Consider the following 19,087-nt stretch of genomic DNA (forward strand, 5'->3'; position numbering starts at 1 on the left):
TTGTGGATTTTCTTGATTTCTTTGTAGATTCTGGTTATCAATCCTTTATCTGTAGTATAGTTTGCGAATATTTTTTCCCATTCTGTTGGTTGCCTCTTCACTTTCCTGACTGTTTCTTTTGAAGTACAGAAACTTCTCAATTTGATACAATCCCAAATGTTAATTTTGGTTTTGACTGCCTGTGCTGTTGGAGTATTTTCCAGGAAGTCTTTGCCTGTGCCTATATCTTGCAGGGTTTCTCCAATGCTCTCTAATAATTTGATGGTTTCGGGTCGTAGATTTAAGTCTTTAATCCATGTTGAGTGAATTTTTGTGTAAGGTGATAGGTATGGGTCTTGCTTCAAGCTTCTGCACGTGGAAATCCAATTTTCCCAGCACCATTTATTGAATAGACTGTCCTTATTCCAGGGATTAGATTTGGATCTTTGGTCAAATATAAGTTGGCTGTAGATGTTTGGATTGATTTCTGGTGTTTCTATTCTGTTCCATTGGTCTATCCATCTGTTTCTGTACCAGTACCATGCTGTTTTGATAACAACTGCCTTGTAGTATGTCCTGAAATCAGGTATTGTGATGCCTCCGGCTTTGTTTTTGTTGTACAGGATTGCTTTGGCTATTCGAGGTCTTCTGTGTCTCCATATGAATTTCAGCATCATTTTTTCCAGATCTGAGAAGAAGGTCTTCGGGATCTTGATGGGTATTGCATTGAATGTATAAATTGCTTTTGGGAGAATAGACATTTTGATTATATTGATTCTTCCAATCCATGAGCATGGAAGATTACTCCATTTTTTGGTATCCTCTTCTATTTCGTTCTTTAAGATTTTGTAATTCTCATCATAGAGATCTTTAACGTCTTTGGTTAAGTTTATTCCAAGGTATTTGATTGTTTTTGTAGCTATTGTGAATGGGATTGATTTTAGAAGTTCTTCCTCAGCCGTGGCATTGCCTGTGTATACAAAGGCTGTTGATTTTTGTGGATTGATTTTATATCCTGCTACTTTGCCAAACTCTTCGATGAGTTCCAGCAGTCTCTTAGTAGAGTTCTTTGGGTCCCCTAAATAAAGAATCATATCATCTGCAAAGAGGGATAGTTTGAGTTCGTCCTTCCCAATTTGTATCCCTTTAATTTCTTTTTCTTGCCTAATAGCTCTGGCCAAAACTTCCAGAACTATATTGAATAGCAGTGGTGAGAGAGGGCATCCCTGTCTGGTACCTGATTTCAGTGGAAATGCTTCCAACTTTTCCCCATTCAATAGGATGTTGGCCGTGGGTTTTTCATATATTGCTTTGATTGTATTAAGGAATGTTCCTTCCATACCCAGTTTGCTTAGAGTTTTCATCATGAAAGGGTGTTGTATTTTATCAAATGCTTTCTCTGCGTCTATTGAGAGAATCATATGGTTTTTCTTCTGCAGTCTGTTAATGTAGTGTATTACGTTGATTGTTTTGCGAATGTTGAACCATCCCTGCATACCGGGGATGAATCCCACTTGGTCTGGGTGGATGATCTTTCTGATGTGTTGTTGCATTCTATTGGCCAGAATTTTATTGAGTATTTTTGCATCTATGTTCATCAGGGATATTGGTCTGTAATTCTCTTTCAATGTTGCGTCTCTTTCTGGCTTAGGAATTAAGGTGATGGTGGCTTCATAGAAAGAATTTGGGAGGATTCCCTCTTTTTCGATTGCTCTGAATAGTTTGAGAAGAATTGGAGTTAGTTCTTCTCTAAATGTCTGGTAGAACTCAGCAGTGAATCCATCTGGCCCTGGGCTTTTCTTTGTTGGGAGGGCCTTTATTACTGTTTCAATTTCTGTGTCAGTTATTGGTCTGTTTAGGTTTTCTATGTCTTCCTGGCTCAATTTAGGGAGGTTGTATGTGTCTAAGAATCTGTCCATTTCTGATAGATTTCCCTGTTTGCTGGCATACAAGCCCTTGTAGTAATTTCTGATGATTCTTTTTATTTCTGTGGCGTCTGTTGTTACGTTTCCCATTTCATCTCTGATCCTATTGATTTGGGTCTTTTCTCTTCTTTTTTTAGTGAGTTGGGCCAATGGGGTGTCAATTTTGTTTATTTTTTCAAAAAACCAGCTCCTCGTTTGGCTGATTTTTTGTAATGTTTTTTTTGGATTCAATCCTGTTGATTTCTTCTCTGATTTTAATTATTTCTCTTCTCCTACTGGGTTTGGGTTTGGTTTGCTGCAGATTTTCTAGATCCTTGAGATGACTTGAAAGCTCATCTATTTGGTGCCTCTCCAATTTCTTGATGTAGGCACCTATTGAAGATGGACTATAGTTCATTATTTATCGCATTCACCAATTGAAGGACATTATGGTTGCTTGCAAGCTTTGACAGTTGTGAAAAGCATCCACATATGGGCTTCTATTTGACACAACTTTTTAATTCATTTTGGTAAATATCAACTTGTATGATTTTTGGATCAGAGTAAGAGTGTGTTTAGTTTTTTAAGAAATTGCCAATGTTTACCAACGTCGATGTCTACCGTTTGCATTTCCTCCAAGAATGAGAGTTCCTATTCCTCCACATTCTCACCAGGATTTGTGTTGTCATTGTTTTATAGTTTTTCCATTTTAATAATTGTGCAGTGGTATATCATTTTTGTTTTAGTTTCAATTCTCTAGCAACATATGATGCTGAACATTTTTAATATGCTTTTTTACCATTTGTATATATTCTTTGATGAGGTATCTGTTCAGGTTTTCTGTCCATTTTTAAATTGGCTTGATTTTTTATTGATGAATTGTAAGAATTTTGTTTATGGGCATGTTTGTATTTCAGATATCATTCCTTTATCAGGTAAATATTTTCCAAGTGTTTCTCCCAGTCTTTAGGTTATCTCCTCATAAACAGTGCTTTTTGCAATGCAAAAGTTTTAATCTTATTGAAATGGAACTTATCAATTATTTCATTGATATTGTACTTACAAACTCTTTTCAAGGTTATCTAGGTTTCTATGTTTTGCATTTCACATTTAGTCTATTTTAAGTTAATTTTTTGAAGCTTATATAATCTGTATCTAAATTCATTTTTTATTTTGCATGTGGATATCCAATTGTTATACCACCAAATATCTTAAAGCTTAGCATATCTTCATTTTATTGTCTTTTTTCTTTGTCAGTGATTAGTTGACTATATTTCTATGGGTCTAATATGGGTTCTTGGTTTTGTTCTTTGATCTTTTTGTTTTTGCCAACAAAACATTGTCTTGATTGTTGTAGACTGATAATTCTTGAGGAAAGTTGTGTCAGTCTTAGTACTTGTTCTTTTCCTTTCATATTGCATTGGCTATTCTGAGTCATTTGCCTCTCCATATACACTTCAGAATTAGTGTGTCCATATCCACAAAATCAGGTGAGATTTTGATTGAGATTTCCTTGGGAAGAGCTTCCATCTTGATAATATTGAATCTACTCATCCATGAGCATGGAATATCTCTCCATTTGTTTAGTTATTTAGTATCTTTCATCAGAACTTTGAAGTTTTTTTTATTTAAGATTTATTTATTTATTTGAAAGTCAGAGTTACATAGAGAGAGGAGAGGCAGAGAGGGAAGGGGGTTGTCTTCCATCCAATGGTTCACTCCCCAATTGGCCACAACACCCGGAGCTGTGCCGATCTGAAGCCAGGAGCCTGGAGCTTCTTCTAGGTCTCCAGCATGGGTTCAAGGGCCCAAGGACTTGGGCCATCCTCTACTGCTTTTCCAGGCCATAGCAGAGAGCTGGATCAGAAGCGGAGGAGCGGGGACCCAAACTGGTGCCGATATGGGATGCCGGCATGGCATGTGGCAGCTTTATCTGCTGTGCCATGGCACCGATCCTAACTAAATTATATTGTACCTCCACTTTATTCCATTTTAAATATTATTAAAAGTTTTTTTTAACGTTCTCAGCAACAATGACTCTTAATAGTGGAATTTTGCAATTTTTGTAAACAAATTATTGAAGGTAGTTAGAGACATTTCAGTGTAGGAAATTTTTATATCTTTTTCTACCACAAATCTTTAATTTCCCTTCTGATTTCAGAGGGTAACTATAGCATTTTTTTCTGGAATTTTTGTTGTGTTGAATAGCCTTTATAGAATGTTCTAATAAAGATACTGCTCTGACATATAAGTTATTTCATTTCTCAGAGTATTTCTGATATTTAAGAAGTGTGACGGTAGTTGAAAGTCCAAGTTCTAGATCTAATGTGGAATTACCAAGTTTATATAACATTTGATTGCATTTGATTGCAACAAGTAAGTCTGTAAAGCAGAATTTGCATCATTGGAAACTATTTTAGTCAAAGCTCACACTATTTTATGCAGCAAATTTATATAGATATTTATTTTGGAAAGAGAATAGGAAATAATAAGATGAAGCTGAATTCAATCTGGATAATAATATTACATAATTTTATTTAAAATGAAAGAAATATGGTACAAAAATCCTTAAAGAATTTTCATTTTTTTCAGAAAATCTAGACCATTTATTGACTGCCCTATCTGCTCATTATGATCATCAGGAGAATGTGGTGTGGGAAAATAGAAAAAGACCATTGCCAGAGCCCCACTTCCCATGTCTGATATAATTGCTTTGGGGTCATGCCCATGCACTGACAGTTTTAAAGAGTTACCTTTAGATGATTTCATTGTGTGGCCAGGGTGAAAACCAATTATCTAAACCAAGTGATTTATTTAAAGCAGACATAATGAGCTGGTGACTAAGATAATCTTGCTCATTTTATGGCTTTCTAGAGGCAGGTACCCCAGCTGCACATTTTCTGTCCACTAACTGCCATCTGGCAGATTTCCCTTTGCGTGCTCTTTGTTACTGGGTGCGCGAGAGAAAAGAGGAAAATGTGGAAAACAGTTTCTCCGTGGTTTAGTTCTCATGAATTTTAGTTGTGGGAATTAAACCACTGAATGAAATTAAAATTTGCCTCAATTTCAAGATTTCATTACAAAATAAAATTTTGCCTCCATCCATTATTCTGTTTCATTAATGTTTGTTTAAGTAAATTATGATTACAACTTATGAATGTAAGCAAAAAGGGTATTTTAACCCTGAAATTGCAATAAAGACATGCTGAAAAAAATGGTGTTTAATTGATAAAAATATTCATCTAGAACTTTTGGTTAATGAACAGTTTCATTTATTCGTTTGCATGTATTTATTTATATTTATCTTTTTTAAATGTGTATTCTCAGCAGCAGGAACTTCAAATGCAGATTTTGACAATGTGGTGGATTTTGATGTTTATTCTGACATTGATAAAATAGCAGAAAGCAACTCTTTTAAAAGAAATGTAAAAGAGAAAAGTATGGATGGAGAAAGTAATCAAAAATCTGATTATTCCTGCATATCACTTGAGAACAAGGGTTCTTTGGCAAATAATACAGATTTAGGAAAACCTCCCATTGAAGAGAAATTAATTCAAGATATCAATGATTCCTTGGAATTTAGCAATCTGCATAAGAGACCAAACTTTGAAGATTCTAAAACAACAGAGTCACCACTGGTAAATATCTGTTATGTTTATTATGTTAAAATTTGCATAAGCAAAAATTCCATAAGCAAGTATTATATTGGCATAATACATTATTATATGATGATTTTATGTAAAAGGTGCTACTTTATATAATCAATGAGGTAACTTAAGAGTGACTCATGGGAAAAATTTAATGACTTAAGAACAGATCCTAACAGGGTGAATGCAATTTTAACAAATGGTTTTCTGTGACAGATAATACATTAAGGCTCACTCCATGCAGCATAATAAGAGTGTAGTTACTTTGTCAAGTGAATTTATTATTATGAATGAAATAGTAGAATAAGTTTTGTTAGCTGTTTTACTATAATATAGTCATTGGTTAGGGTGAAGCAGATTTGTATATATACCAGTTTGTGTGCTTTAATGGAATTATAAGGTGAAGAAGGTAATTCCTTCTTTAATATGACTATTAAAAATAGAGGTGTTAGTTTTGTTTCTTTTCAGAGGTTTAAAAGTCATTTGAAATTAATTCACTCAATGTCTGAACTGAAGAGGGAAACAGAAAAGCAGGATTAGTACTTAAGCTGATGCTGCTTCTGTTTGGGGAAATGCTTTCTGTCCCTACTTTGACAGGCGTTGTGCCTTTATAAGGTGAGAATTTGGAACAGAGGCCACTAAAAACAACTGAATGCTAAAGATCTGTTCAGTCACTAGAGAAATGGAACAGGAGAACTATTCATAGGTGCAAAAAGATGAAAGGCAATTGATTTCTGCTGGGGATTTGGGCAGGGTCAATTAAATATCTGACATGAACAATAGAAATTTGGGCTTTAATTTACTGTAGGTTTGGATGTAATCATCCAAACAAACATTTGAATATGCATTTCTAGCCTGGAATTTCCAAGCTAAAAATTTAAGATTACTGGTAATCTTTATCTGTTGATATCCTAATGTATGTGGCAGAAGTAAATCCTACTAACTCAAAGAAGGACATTACCACAACTTGGTGCGAAATAAATTCTCCTCCACCCCCAAAAGAAAGTCCTGTTTCAGATGTACTCTTCTCCTAGTGAACAAAATAGCTGATCAGAGCACGACTTTCAGCACAGAAATATGTAGGAATCCTAGTATTCCAGCTTCTACCAGGTATCAGGATGAGGACGAAGTTACACCTGCCATATGGTGTGCTGTGTGTTCTAGGAGCAGAATGCTGACTTCTGGGACCCCTGTTCTCTTGTACAGGGTAGTAAGCCTGCCTGAACTTTATTCTAGAGGAAGACATTATCTTTATTACAATGGACAGTAAACAAGCCTGCTCTTTGTTCTGGAGAAAAGCATAATTTCTGTCGTTGAGATTGTATTTAAAATGCTTAAAATAAAGAAAATAAGGAGTTAAAATTCTAAGAATAAGATACTGTTTTATATATGAAGGCAAATCAAGCATTCAGAATACTTACATTGAAACTGTAATTAAAAGGAAGCAATAAATGGAATCTTTTGTTTTTTTTAGAAAGGTCTTCCTTCCATTGGTTCACTCCCCAAATGGCCGCTACAGCCGGCGCACTGTGCCAATCAAAAGCCAGGAGCCAAATGCTTCCTCCGGGTCTCCCATGCAGTTGTAGGGCCCAAGGACTTGGCCATCCTCCACTGCCTTCCTGGGCCACAACAGAGAGCTGGACCAGAAGAGGAACAACCGGGACAGAATCTGGCGCTCCGACCGGGACTAGAACCCCGGGTGCTGGCACCGCAGGCGGAGGATTAGCCTAGTGAGCCATGGCACCGGCCGATAAATGGAATCTTAAATACAAATAAACAAATAATGAGTAACCTGGCAGATAAATTTAAATAAATCGTTTTCATTGCATTGATGATATACAATGAATGAGGATTGACACAATATAACTCCTGGGCAGTCTAAGTAAAAACAAATCCACAACATGACAAATTTTAAGATACTTCATTACATGATAGACAGCCTTAAAAATCTACCAGTGATAATAGGAAATTGTCTCCAGAGAAGAATAATTGCTAGATTGTCAGTAAATTCTAAGGCAAGTCTACAGATAGCTTCAATGGCCTAACATTGTAGAAAATTCTTTAAAGTTCTGAGACAAATGACTTAAATTCTAAAACTCCAAGACTTGCAAACATGTCATGTAAAACAGAGTAAAATAATGAAATGTGTAGATGTATATAAAAATATGCAAGAAATTTACTTTTTACTACCCTGCTTGCATGACCAACTGAAGAAAGAAATTGAACTCAGAGGAAAACATGGGATCCAAAAAATTGCTGGGAAAGGGGAAAAGGGAAAGGGATTGGAAGGTACGATAAACAAATTGTATATATTATAAATAACTATTATAATAACCAATTTGAGGGTAATAAAAGTATATTTGATGGGAAAAATATAAATCCATAATTTGAAAAATATGCCTGCTTGCAATGTTGCTATCCCATATGGGCCCTGGTTCATGTCCCAGCCATTCCACTTCCCATTTATCCCCCTGCTAGTGGTCTGGGGAAAGCAGTGGAGACGGTCCAAGTGTTTGGGCACCTGTTACCCATGTAGGAAGCCCGAATGAAGTTCCTGGCTCCCAGCTTTCGCCTTGCCAAGTGCTGGCTGTTGAGGCCATGTGGAGAGTGAAGCAGCAGATGGACAACCTCTCTCTCTCTCCCTCTCCCTCTCTCTCTGTAATCCTGATTTTCAAAATAAATGGAAAAGTCTTTTTTTAAAAGATATAAATGGTTTTAAAACTATTAAGCCATTATATTATATATCTATATTATATTAACTAAATTTTAATTATATTAACTAAATTTTAATGAATTATACATATTAAATACTTAAATTTTAATGAATTATACATATTAAATACTTTAAGAGCAACAACTAAAACATTACAGACAGTAGAGGGAAAAAGGACCATAGAACAGTTAATTGAGATAAGAAAGAAAAACATAAGAGAAACAATGGAAGAGTAAATGTTGGATCTTATGTCCTCCAGGATCTTTCAGATTTTATTTTTTGAGCAAAGGCTTTGGCCCCTCTCTTTCAAAGTATATTTTTAAGGATTGTTTGTATGAAAACAGTCTGTCTTGGAAGACAGAGACCGTACTTTCTTCAGAGCAATGAGCAGGCTTGTTTATTGTTTAATGTTATAAATAGAATGTTTTCTACAGAAAGGACAGTGAAAATGGCAGAGAGCTTACTGACCAGTATAAAAGAACAGGGTTCCTTAAGCTCAGAAATCTCATGTAACACAGCCCCCAGTATGTGCAGGTGTCACCCAACTGCCTTCCTGATATTCTGTGGGAAGTGGGTTCTGGGAATTGGTGCGAATGATGATACTCTGACTACTGTTGTTGGTGTTAATAATGAAACCCTTTATCTCTGAACATAAATTTATGGGTTTTCTACCAGCATCCCTGATGTATAACAGGTTACAGCTAGGGGAAGATCTCAGAGGCTTCACAGTTCTTGATGGATAAAAAAGGCAGACAGAAATAAATCCAAGCATAAAAGTATAGAATTAATGTGAACAGATTAAATTGTGTAATTTGCAGTTACAAACACATTCCATCTCTTGTAAGTAAAGCAAATCCCATATAGGTGCTTTTGCTGAATTCAAAAATGGAAGGAGGTGCCAGTGCTGTGGTGCAGTGGGTTAAAGTCTTGGCCTGCAGTGCCAGCATTGCTTACAGGCGCCGGTTCAAGTCCTGGCTGCTCCACTTGCAGTCCAGCTCCCTGGGAAAGCAGCACAGGATGACCTAGGTGCTTGGGCCTTTGCAACCACATGGGAGACCCAGAGGAAGCTCCTTGCTTCTGGCCTTGGCCTGGCCTAGCCCTGGTCGTTGTGGCTATTGGGAAGTGAACCAGTGGATGGAAGACCTCTCTCTCTCACTTCCTCTCTCTCTCTCTCTCTACCTCTCTCTGTAATGCTGCCTTTCAAATAAATAAAAATGAATCTTTTTTAAAAAAAAGGAGGAAAAAAAGCTATGCAAAACATGGTGGGGAAGTTTGAGAGTAAAGGTGAGCACAAATTAGAAAAAAAAATAGTGAAAATATCTGGTAGTAAAATTACCAGGGTATAAGTGTCATTATATTTGATAAAATGAATTATCAGGAAGATTAAAGAAAAGCTGAGTATTTACCTACAAATGAAATCTCAGATATATTGTAATCTAAATTGCCAGAATCGCATGGTGTTAATTCAGTAGGCATCTCCATCAACCCAATTGAATTTTTCATTTGTAAAAGATTTGAACAACACAAGTGAGCTTAAAGGGCATGTTTTGAACAATATGCTGAAGCAATTAGAGAATGAGTATTCTTTTTAAGAATACATGGGATGTTTCCAAAATGCAAATTATAAAACATTACAAAAATACAGCCACCCAGGAAGTCCCAACAGATGCTAATAAAATAATATATGCATTGTTTTAAGCCTCTGTACAATAATTTATAAATAACAGCCAAATATTAGCAAAATAAGTCTGGGTTGAATAAGAAATCATAAATAAATTAAAAATATTTAAAACTGAATGTGAGCTAAAAGATCACATGTGGAAATGTGTTAGGATGAAACATACAGTTCCTGACATATTATGGCTAGACTTATGGTGTTTCATTTTTATGGTACTGCAAAAGCAATACGCATTTAGTAGAAACTGTACTTTGAATTTTGAGTTTTGGTCTTTTCCTGAGCTAGTGCTTTTCAGTACACTACTTTCTCATGATGCATGGTCTGTTTTGTTACTAATCTATGACATTCAGCAGGATAAGTAATAATATACTTTCAGATGTACTGTATTTTCATTTTATGGTGGGTTTATTGGGAATAACTCTACAGTAAATTGAGGAATATTTGTAATCTGAAATGAAGCAAATGGGAAAAAGTAGAAGTTAATGAACTACAAATCTGACTGAAAAATGATAAAACAATAACAGCAACCTAAACTCAAAAAAGTAAAAAGAAATAGTGATAAAGAACAGGAATTAATAAAATAGGAAAAATAATAAAGAGCATCAATGAAACTAGAAACTTTATGTATTTGAAAAGCCTAATAAATTAGACACAGTTCTGGACACAATGTCCACGAAAATGAAGAGACAACATATAATTAAACAACATCTATGGAATGAAAAGAAAAAGGAGGGGTTATTTGCTAGTTTCTTACAGACAACTTTCCATCAATCTACTTGAAAATGATTATTGAAATTTGACTCTGGAAGAAGCAGAAAAAGTTTTAAAAAACCTTAAGAAACAAAATAAATTAAATCTTTGTGTATGAGCAGAAAGTTGAAGAGAACAGAAAATGCTAGTCAGTTGAAGATAAATACAGCTGGCCAGCCACGGAGAGTACACAGGAATACACACCAACATCAATACAGCTGGCCAGCCACGGAGCGTACACAGGAACACACCAACATCCTAAGGGAGAGCTATCTCAGGATCCGGAAAGCTTTAGTTCCCTTAATTCCCCTGGAGGTTACCTCTACTAGAGTTCCTGTTCTTAGATTCCTATGCAATTTCCCATCTCACTGTAATAAGCCTTCTAAACATTTGGGATCTTGACTCTATTTCTGTACATAAAATATCCAAATTAGCTTCTTGGCCTTTTGGCTAAGATCAAGTGTAAAATATTCAAATTAGACCAATGACAATTTGCTATCATTTCAATGTGCTCCTCAGAGTCCACGTATTGGAAGCTTAATCCCTAAAGCAAAAGTATTAAGAGGAGGTGATTAGCTCATGTAGGCAGCCATCACAAATGGATTAATATTAGTGTGGGAGTGGTTTGCTATAAAATTGGGTTTAGTCTTTCCTTGCTTTCTTGCCATTTTGCCTTCCCCCATGGACTGTTGCAGCAGGAAAGCCTGCAGCAGGTCTGAGCCCAGGATCAGGTTATTTCCCAGATTCCAGAACTGGGAGAAATAAATTTATTTTCTTTATAAATTACTCAGTGTCTAGTATTCTGTCATAGCAACAGAAAACGGACCAGGGCATCATTCAAGCACTTAAACCACTCCTATATGTTGGTTTTTCTCCAAACTCCTTTTCATTCATTAAATTAAAAAAAAAAATGCACAGTTTGCAGATGAATTTTAACAAACCATTGAAGAATCAGTAATATCTAATTATTCCATCTTTCAGAGAACAGAAAAGAAGGGCAAATGCCTGAATTAAAGTTTCCCTGAGTCCAGGATAACATTAATAGTGAAACTGTAGAAAGACCATATAAGAAACAAAGTTTTGGAGCGGCGTTGTGGTGTTGTGGGTAAAGCAGTTACCTGCAACCCTAGTAGTTCATCCATATGGGTGCCGATTTGTGTCCTGTCTGCTCAACTTCTGATCCAGCTCCATGGAAACAGCTTGGGAAAAGCAGCAGAAGATGGCCCAAGTGTTCAGCCCCTGCCACCCAAATGGGAGACCTGGATGAGACTCCTGGATCTTCGAATCAGCCCAGCTCTGGCCATTGCGGTTTTCTGGGGAGTGACCCAGTGGACGGAAGATCTCCTGTCTCCCCTCCCTCTCTCTGTAACTCTGCCTTTAAAATAAATAAATAAATTTTAAATCTTATGTCAGTCTCACTGAAGAATGTAAATTTATACATCATAAAATAATAATAAACTAAGGGGGAAGAGCAGGCATTTGATACAGCAGCTAAGATGCCCGCATTCCATTTTGAAGTGTCTGGCGTCCAGTCCCAGTACTTTTCTTCTGACCTAATTTCCTGCAAATATACACCTTGGGAGGAAGCAGGTGATGGCTCAAGTACTTGGGTCCAGTCCACCCACAGGAATACCAAGATGGAGTTCGGGTGGCTCCTGGATTTGGCCTGCCCCAGCCCTGGCTGTTGTGGGCATTTGCAGAGTGGGCACCAGAGAATGAACAATGTCTCTGTTGATCTTTCTATCTTCTCTGTCTCTCTGCCTTTCAGAAAAAAATTAAAAAAATAATAATAATAGTAAACCAAATCTGGTTACATTCTTAGCCAAAAAAGGAACTTAGAATAGCTCAATGAATGTGGTAAAGAATTTGACAAATTAAATACAATTAAAAACATTTAATATAAAAAACAAAACATTAAAACAATAAATAAAGAATATCTCCTGTAACCATAATAAAGGGCATTTGGCAAGGTGCAGAGTGATGTAATCTGGTAATTCATATAATGCAAAACAGTGTAGCCGTGGAAATGATTGAAGCATTACTATTCTCATTAACATGATTGCATCTCAAAAGCATTATTTTAAAATTTAAGTGTAAAATTAATCTGAGTATAAATGTGACATTTTTGCAAATATTTAAAACAGTTATAACTTCTTATGGATCCACCAAAAGTAGTAATTGTTAAAAACATGTATTTTGAAATCTACATCAGTACAATGATACAACTAGATCTATAAAGCCTAAGAACAATTTGGTATAGACATCTGAAATAAATTTTTTAAATTACTGTTACTAAATTGTGTGACAAAGTTATGCATTGTATATATCTACATTTTAATGTATTTCATAATGAAAAATGAAATTTTTAAAGCTATCAATTGCATTTTCATCCTTTAACTATTATAAAAAATGTACGCCTTTGTTAAAAGTGGTGAATGATTACATTATCAGTGTTTTATAATTTCCCTTCAAAATGTAAAATGCATATTATAAATAAATTATTTATTATTTCAACAATTTTTTCATCAAAATAAATTTATATTTTAATTCATTTTCCCAATGAACTCTTGGAAGTATCCTTATACATAATAAGTACTCAAGAAGTAATTACCAATATTTTAAGAAGCGTTGTTGCCAGATTTACTATGGGTCTATCAGAATTTCTTAGTATTATCCATATAGATATTGAAAATTTTTGACTTGGGCATAGTACAGCATGGTTGTTACTTAATTATTACTGAAGAGGGCAGTGATTGCCCACAGTTTTAGATGAGGACACACCGAAGTCCATGGTAGCATCTGTAGTTAAGTGCTGTTTTCTGGAGAACACTTATTCCCTTGCTTTTGTACTTCCAGAGAAGGAATGTTGGGTTGGAGGAGTCTAATTTTCATCCCCAGGAAAGTGCAAAATTGAGGTGAATCCCAATAGTCAACTTCTCTAATTCTTTATTGAACTCTCTGCATGGTAAGAGGAAAAACAGGTAACTTAACTGGTTATGACCATCAGAGACAGGTTGGAATCTCACAGGCTGTATTTATCATGGCATGGAAACTACTTTTCAACTGAAATAAATTAGAATTATTATCTTGCCACAGTTATTTCTTTCATTCTTCCCACATCTTATGTCCTGGTTTTTTTTTTTTTTTAATGTATATATAAGGTGAACTTCATGTAATTCATACATACAGATTTAAGTGCATAATGATATTTCCAACCATACCCTCCCTCCTGCCTGTGCCCCCACTCTTCCTCTTCCATACTTTCTTATTTTTCTTTTAATTTTTAAAATGATGTAGTTCCAGTTTATTTTATAATCACAAGCTTAAACCTCCAGTAAATAAAGAATTCAACAAATAGAAGAAGAAAAAAAAAAAAAAAACAAAAACCTCTACCATTCCTCAACACTAGAGACAAGGGCTATAAACAATAATCAAATCTCAAAATGTCAATTTTGCTCCTATACATTAGCTTTTTATGCATAGATGCCACATTTTCTCTATCCAGTCATTAGTTCAAGGATATGTGGATTGGTTCCATATCTTAGCTATTGTGAATTGAGCAGCAATAACTATGGGGGTACAAACAACTTTCGTATGCTGCTTTCATTTCATTTGGGTAAGTTCCTAGGTGTGAGATGGCTGGGTCATATGGTAGATCTATTTTCAGATTTCTGAGGAATCTCCATATTGTCTTCCATAATCATCATACTAGTATAAATTTCCACCAACTATGTATTAGGGTATTTTTTTCCTCTGTATCTGCACCAGTATTTATTTATTTCTTTGATTTTTAGATGATAGCCATTCTTTTTTTTTTGAGTTATTTATTTATTTTTATGATTTTGAATACACACCATTAGTATGTTTCATTTAATTTTTTTCTTTTTTAAAATTTTTTTAGCTTTTATTTAATAAATATAAATTTTCAAAGTACAGCTTTGGATTACAATGGCTCCCCCCCCCCCATAACTTCCCTCCCACATGCAACCCTCCCATCTCCTGCTCCCTCTCCCATCCCATTCACATCAAGATTCATTTTCAATTATCTTTATATACAGAAGATCAGTTTAGTATATATTAAGGAAAGATTTCAACAGTTTGCACCCACATAGAAACACAAAGTGTAAAATACTGTTTGAGTACTAGTTATACCATTGATTCACGTAGTACAACACATTAAGGACAGAGATCCTACATGGGAAGTAAGTGCACAGTGACTCCTGTTGTTGACTTAACAAATTGACATTCTTGTTTATGGCATCAGTAATCTCCCTAAGCTCTTGTCATGAGTTGCCAAGGCTATGGAAGCCTTTTGAGTTCGCCAACTCTGATCTTATTTAGACAAGGTCATAGTCAAAATGGAAGTTCTCTCCTCCCTTCAGAGAAAGGTACCTCCTTCTTTGATGACCCGTTTTTTTCCACTGGAATCTCACAGGGATCTTTCATGTAGGTTTTGTTAGTATCTTTTTTGTTTTGGTCTACTTAATACTATTGGTTGAACTCTTTAATTAACACACAATTATTCTTAGGTGTTTAAATTTAACTGAAAAGTGATCCCTGTTAAATATTAGAGTGGGAATAAGAGGGCGAGGAGATTTACAATTTGGCACATGCTCAATCGGACTTGCCCCAAATAGTGGAGTTAGAAACATACCTGGGGATTCCAATTCAAACTCATCAAGATGGCATGTACCAATGCCATCTCACTAGTCAAAGTGATCAGTTTCAGTTCATAATTGATCATAATGATAGGATTAAGAGTCAAAGGGATCACATAAATAAGACTAGTGTCTGCTAATACTAACTGATATAATTAAAAAGGAGAGAACGATCCAACATGGGAATCAGGATACACAGCAGACTCACAAAATGACAGACGTCCTAAACAGCACTCTGGCCTCAGAATCAGCCCTTAAGTCATTCATATCTGGCTAAAAAGTCCATGAGAGTACTTCAGGCATGGAAATCCAAAACACTGTGACAAAAAAAACTTTTTAAAATTTTATTATACAAGTTTTATGCATTTCATATTTAAATTTAGGAACATAGTGATACTTCTCACCCCACCCTACCTCCCACCTGTGCTCCAACCCTTATTCTTCCTTCCTCTCCCATTGCCTCTCTGAATTTAAACAAAGATCTATTTTTAGTTACTTAATGATCATTAAGTTAACCCTGTACTATGTAAAAGAGTTCCACAAATAGTATGATTAAGAAAACACTGTTCCTCAATGGAGTAGACAAGGGCTGTACACAACCATCAAATCTCAAAATGCATTTTTCACTCCAATACATTACATTTTAAGTACTTCTATTAGTTATCTTGGATCAGGGAAAACATATGATATCTATCTTTTTGAGACTGGCTGATTTCACTAAATATAATTTCCATTTGTGTCCATCTTGTTGCAAAAGACAGGATTTCATTTTTTTAAAAGCTGAGTAGTACTCTGTAGTGTATACATACCATAATTTCTTTATCCAGTCAATAGTTGATGGGCATCAAGATTGATTCCATAGCTTAGCTATTGGGAATTGGCCTGCAATGTACATAAGGGTACAGATAACTCTTTCAGATACTGATTTCTTTTTGATTCGGGTAAATTCACAGGAGTGGGATGGCTAGATCCTATGGTAGGTCTATATTCAGATTTCTGTGGTATCTCCATACTGTCTTCCATAGTGGCTGTACCAATTTACATTCCCACCAATAGTGTATTAGGGTACCTTTTCCCCCACATCCTCACTGGCATTTATTGTTTGTTGATTTCTGTATGAGAGCCATTCCAACTGGAGTAAATGAAAGCTCATTGTGGTTTTGATTTGCATTTCTCTGACAGCTAGTGATCCTGAACATTTTTTTCAAGTTTTTGTTCGCCATTTGAATTTCCTCTGTTGAGAAATGCCTTTTCAATCTTTTGCCCATTTCTTAACTTTTTTTTTCTTTTGTATTACTGTTGTTGAATTTCTTGAGCTCTATATAAATTCTGGATATTAACCCTTTATTAGTTGTGTAGTTTGGAAATATTTTCTCCCATTCTGTCGGTTTTCTCTTCACTTTCCTTAGTGTTTCTTTTGCAGTGCGGAAAAGCCTCAGCTTTATGTAATCCCATTTGTCAATTTTGGCTTTCATTGACTGTGCTTCTGGGACTTTTCCCAAGAACTCTTTGTCTATGCCATGTCTTGCAAAGGTTCCCCAATGTTCTCCAGCAATTTGATGCTGTTGGGTAATAGATTAAGGTCTTTGATCCATTATTAGTGGATTTTTGTGTAAGGTTTAAGGTAAGGGTCTAGTTTCACAGTTGTTTATGCAGAGATCCAGTTTTCCCAGCACCATTTGTTGAAGAGTTTGTCCTTGCACCAGTGATTGATTTTAGCACCTTTGTCAAATATAAGTTGGTTGTAGGTATGTGGATTGATTTCTGGAGTTTCTATTCTGTTCCATGGGTCTATCTGTTTTTGTGCCAGTTCCAGGCTGTTTTGATTATAACTGCCCTGTAGTATGTCTTGAATCAGGTATTGTGAAGCCTCCAGCTCTGTTTTTGTAGTGCAAGATTGCTTTAGTTATTCAGTATCTCTAGTATTTCCATATGAATTTTAACATCATTTTGTTCTAGATCTGCCAAAATGTTGTTGGTATTTTGCTTGAGATCGCACTGCATCTATAAATTGCTTTTGGTAGTATAAACGTTTTTCCAATCCATGAACATGGATGATTTTTTTCATATTTTTTGTGTGGCTTCTTCTATTTCTTTAGTATTTTATAATTTTCATTGTAGAGATATTTGACATCCTTGGCTAAATTTATTTCAAGGTAATTAATTCCTTTTGAAGCTATTTTGAATGGGACTGATCTTAAAAGTGATTTTTCTGCCATGACATTATCTGTGTATGAAAAGTCTAATAATTTTTCTTTTTTTTTTTCTTTTTTTTTCTTTTTTTTTTTGACAGACAGAGTGGACAGTGAGAGAGAGAGACAGAGAGAAAGGTCTTCCTTTTGCCGTTGGTTCACCCTCCAATGGCCGCCGCGGTAGCGCGCTGCGGCCGGCGCACCGCGCTGTTCCGATGGCAGGAGCCAGGTGCTTCTCCTGGTCTCCCATGGGGTGCAGGACCCAAGGACTTGGGCCATCCTCCACTGCACTCCCTAGCCACAGCAGAGAGCTGGCCTGGAAGAGGGGCAACCGGGACAGGATCGGTGCCCCAACCGGGACTAGAACCCGGTGTGCCGGCGCCGCAAGGCGGAGGATTAGCCTGTTGAGCCACGGCGCCGGCAAGTCTAATAATTTTTCTGTGTTGATTTTTCATCTTGCCACTTTGCCAAATTATTTTATGAATCCTAGTAGTCTCTTAGTGGAGTCTTTTGGATCCCCTATATATAGAATCATGTCAACTGCAAATAGGGATTATTTTACTTCATCCTTTCCAATTTGTATCCCTTTGATTTTTTTTTTTTCTTGCCTAATGGCTCTTGCTAAAATTTCCAGAACTATTTGGAATAACAACATTTAGATTGTTTTGAGTAACTTGAGAAGAATTAGAATTAGTTCTTCTTTAAATGTCTGGTAGAATTCAGCACTGAAGCCCTCCTGTCCCAGGGTTTTATTTTTTTGGAGAGTTTTTTTTTTTTTTTTTTTTTTTACTGATTCAATTTCCGTCTTTGCTTTAGTCTATTTAGATATTCTATGTCTTCATGACTCAATTTTGGTAGGTTTTATTTTTCTAGAATTCTATCCATTTCTTTTAGGTTTCCCAATTTATTGGCATATATCTCTTTGTACTAATCCCTGATTATTGTTTTTTATTTGTCTGGTATCTGTGGTTGCATTCATTTTTTTTCATCTCTGATTTTATTGATTTAGGTCTTCTCTCTATTTGTTTAGTTGTGCCAATTGTGTATTAATTTTGCTTATTTTTTCAAAAAAAGATCTTCATTTCACTGATATTTTGTATTTTTTGTCTCAATTTTGTTTATTTCTTCTCTAAGTTTAATTTTTTCTTTCCTCCTACTAATTTGTTTTGTTGTTTATCTAGGTCCTTGAGAGGTATTGATAGCTCATTTATTTTGTGCCTATTCAATTTATTTATTATTTTTAAGATTTACTTATTTAGTTGATATGCAGAGTTACAGAGAGCTAGAGGCAGAGAAAGGGAGAGAGAGAGAGAGAGAGATTGAGAGAGAGCAAGAGAGAGAGAGAGAGCTCTTCTATCTGCTGGTTCACACCAAAATGGTTGCAGTGGCTGGAGCTGCATAGATCCAAAATCTGGAGCCATGAACCTGTCCAGGGTTTCATTGCTGGTGCAGGGGAGCAAGCACTTGAGCCATCCTCTGATGCTTTCCTAGGCCATAGCAGAGAGCTGGATTGGAAGTGGAGCAACCAGGACTCAAACTGGAGCCCCTGTGGGATGCTAGTACTGC

The 19,087-nt window shown here is 35.8% G+C and overlaps 1 protein-coding gene across 2 annotated transcripts in view; it reads left to right on the forward strand.

Annotated features, from left to right (window-relative positions):
• Nucleotides 1-19,087, forward strand: part of ZBBX (zinc finger B-box domain containing) — a 129,064-nt gene that overhangs the window by 74,347 nt on the left and 35,630 nt on the right. For both annotated transcript variants that reach the window (XM_062178089.1, XM_062178096.1), the window contains exon 14: nt 5,214-5,521. In XM_062178089.1, the coding sequence (XP_062034073.1) occupies nt 5,214-5,521 (308 nt within the window). The remainder of the gene's footprint in view (nt 1-5,213; nt 5,522-19,087) is intronic.

Source organism: Lepus europaeus, chromosome 2, assembly GCF_033115175.1.
Source record: "Lepus europaeus isolate LE1 chromosome 2, mLepTim1.pri, whole genome shotgun sequence".
NCBI classification, from domain to species: domain Eukaryota; kingdom Metazoa; phylum Chordata; class Mammalia; order Lagomorpha; family Leporidae; genus Lepus; species Lepus europaeus.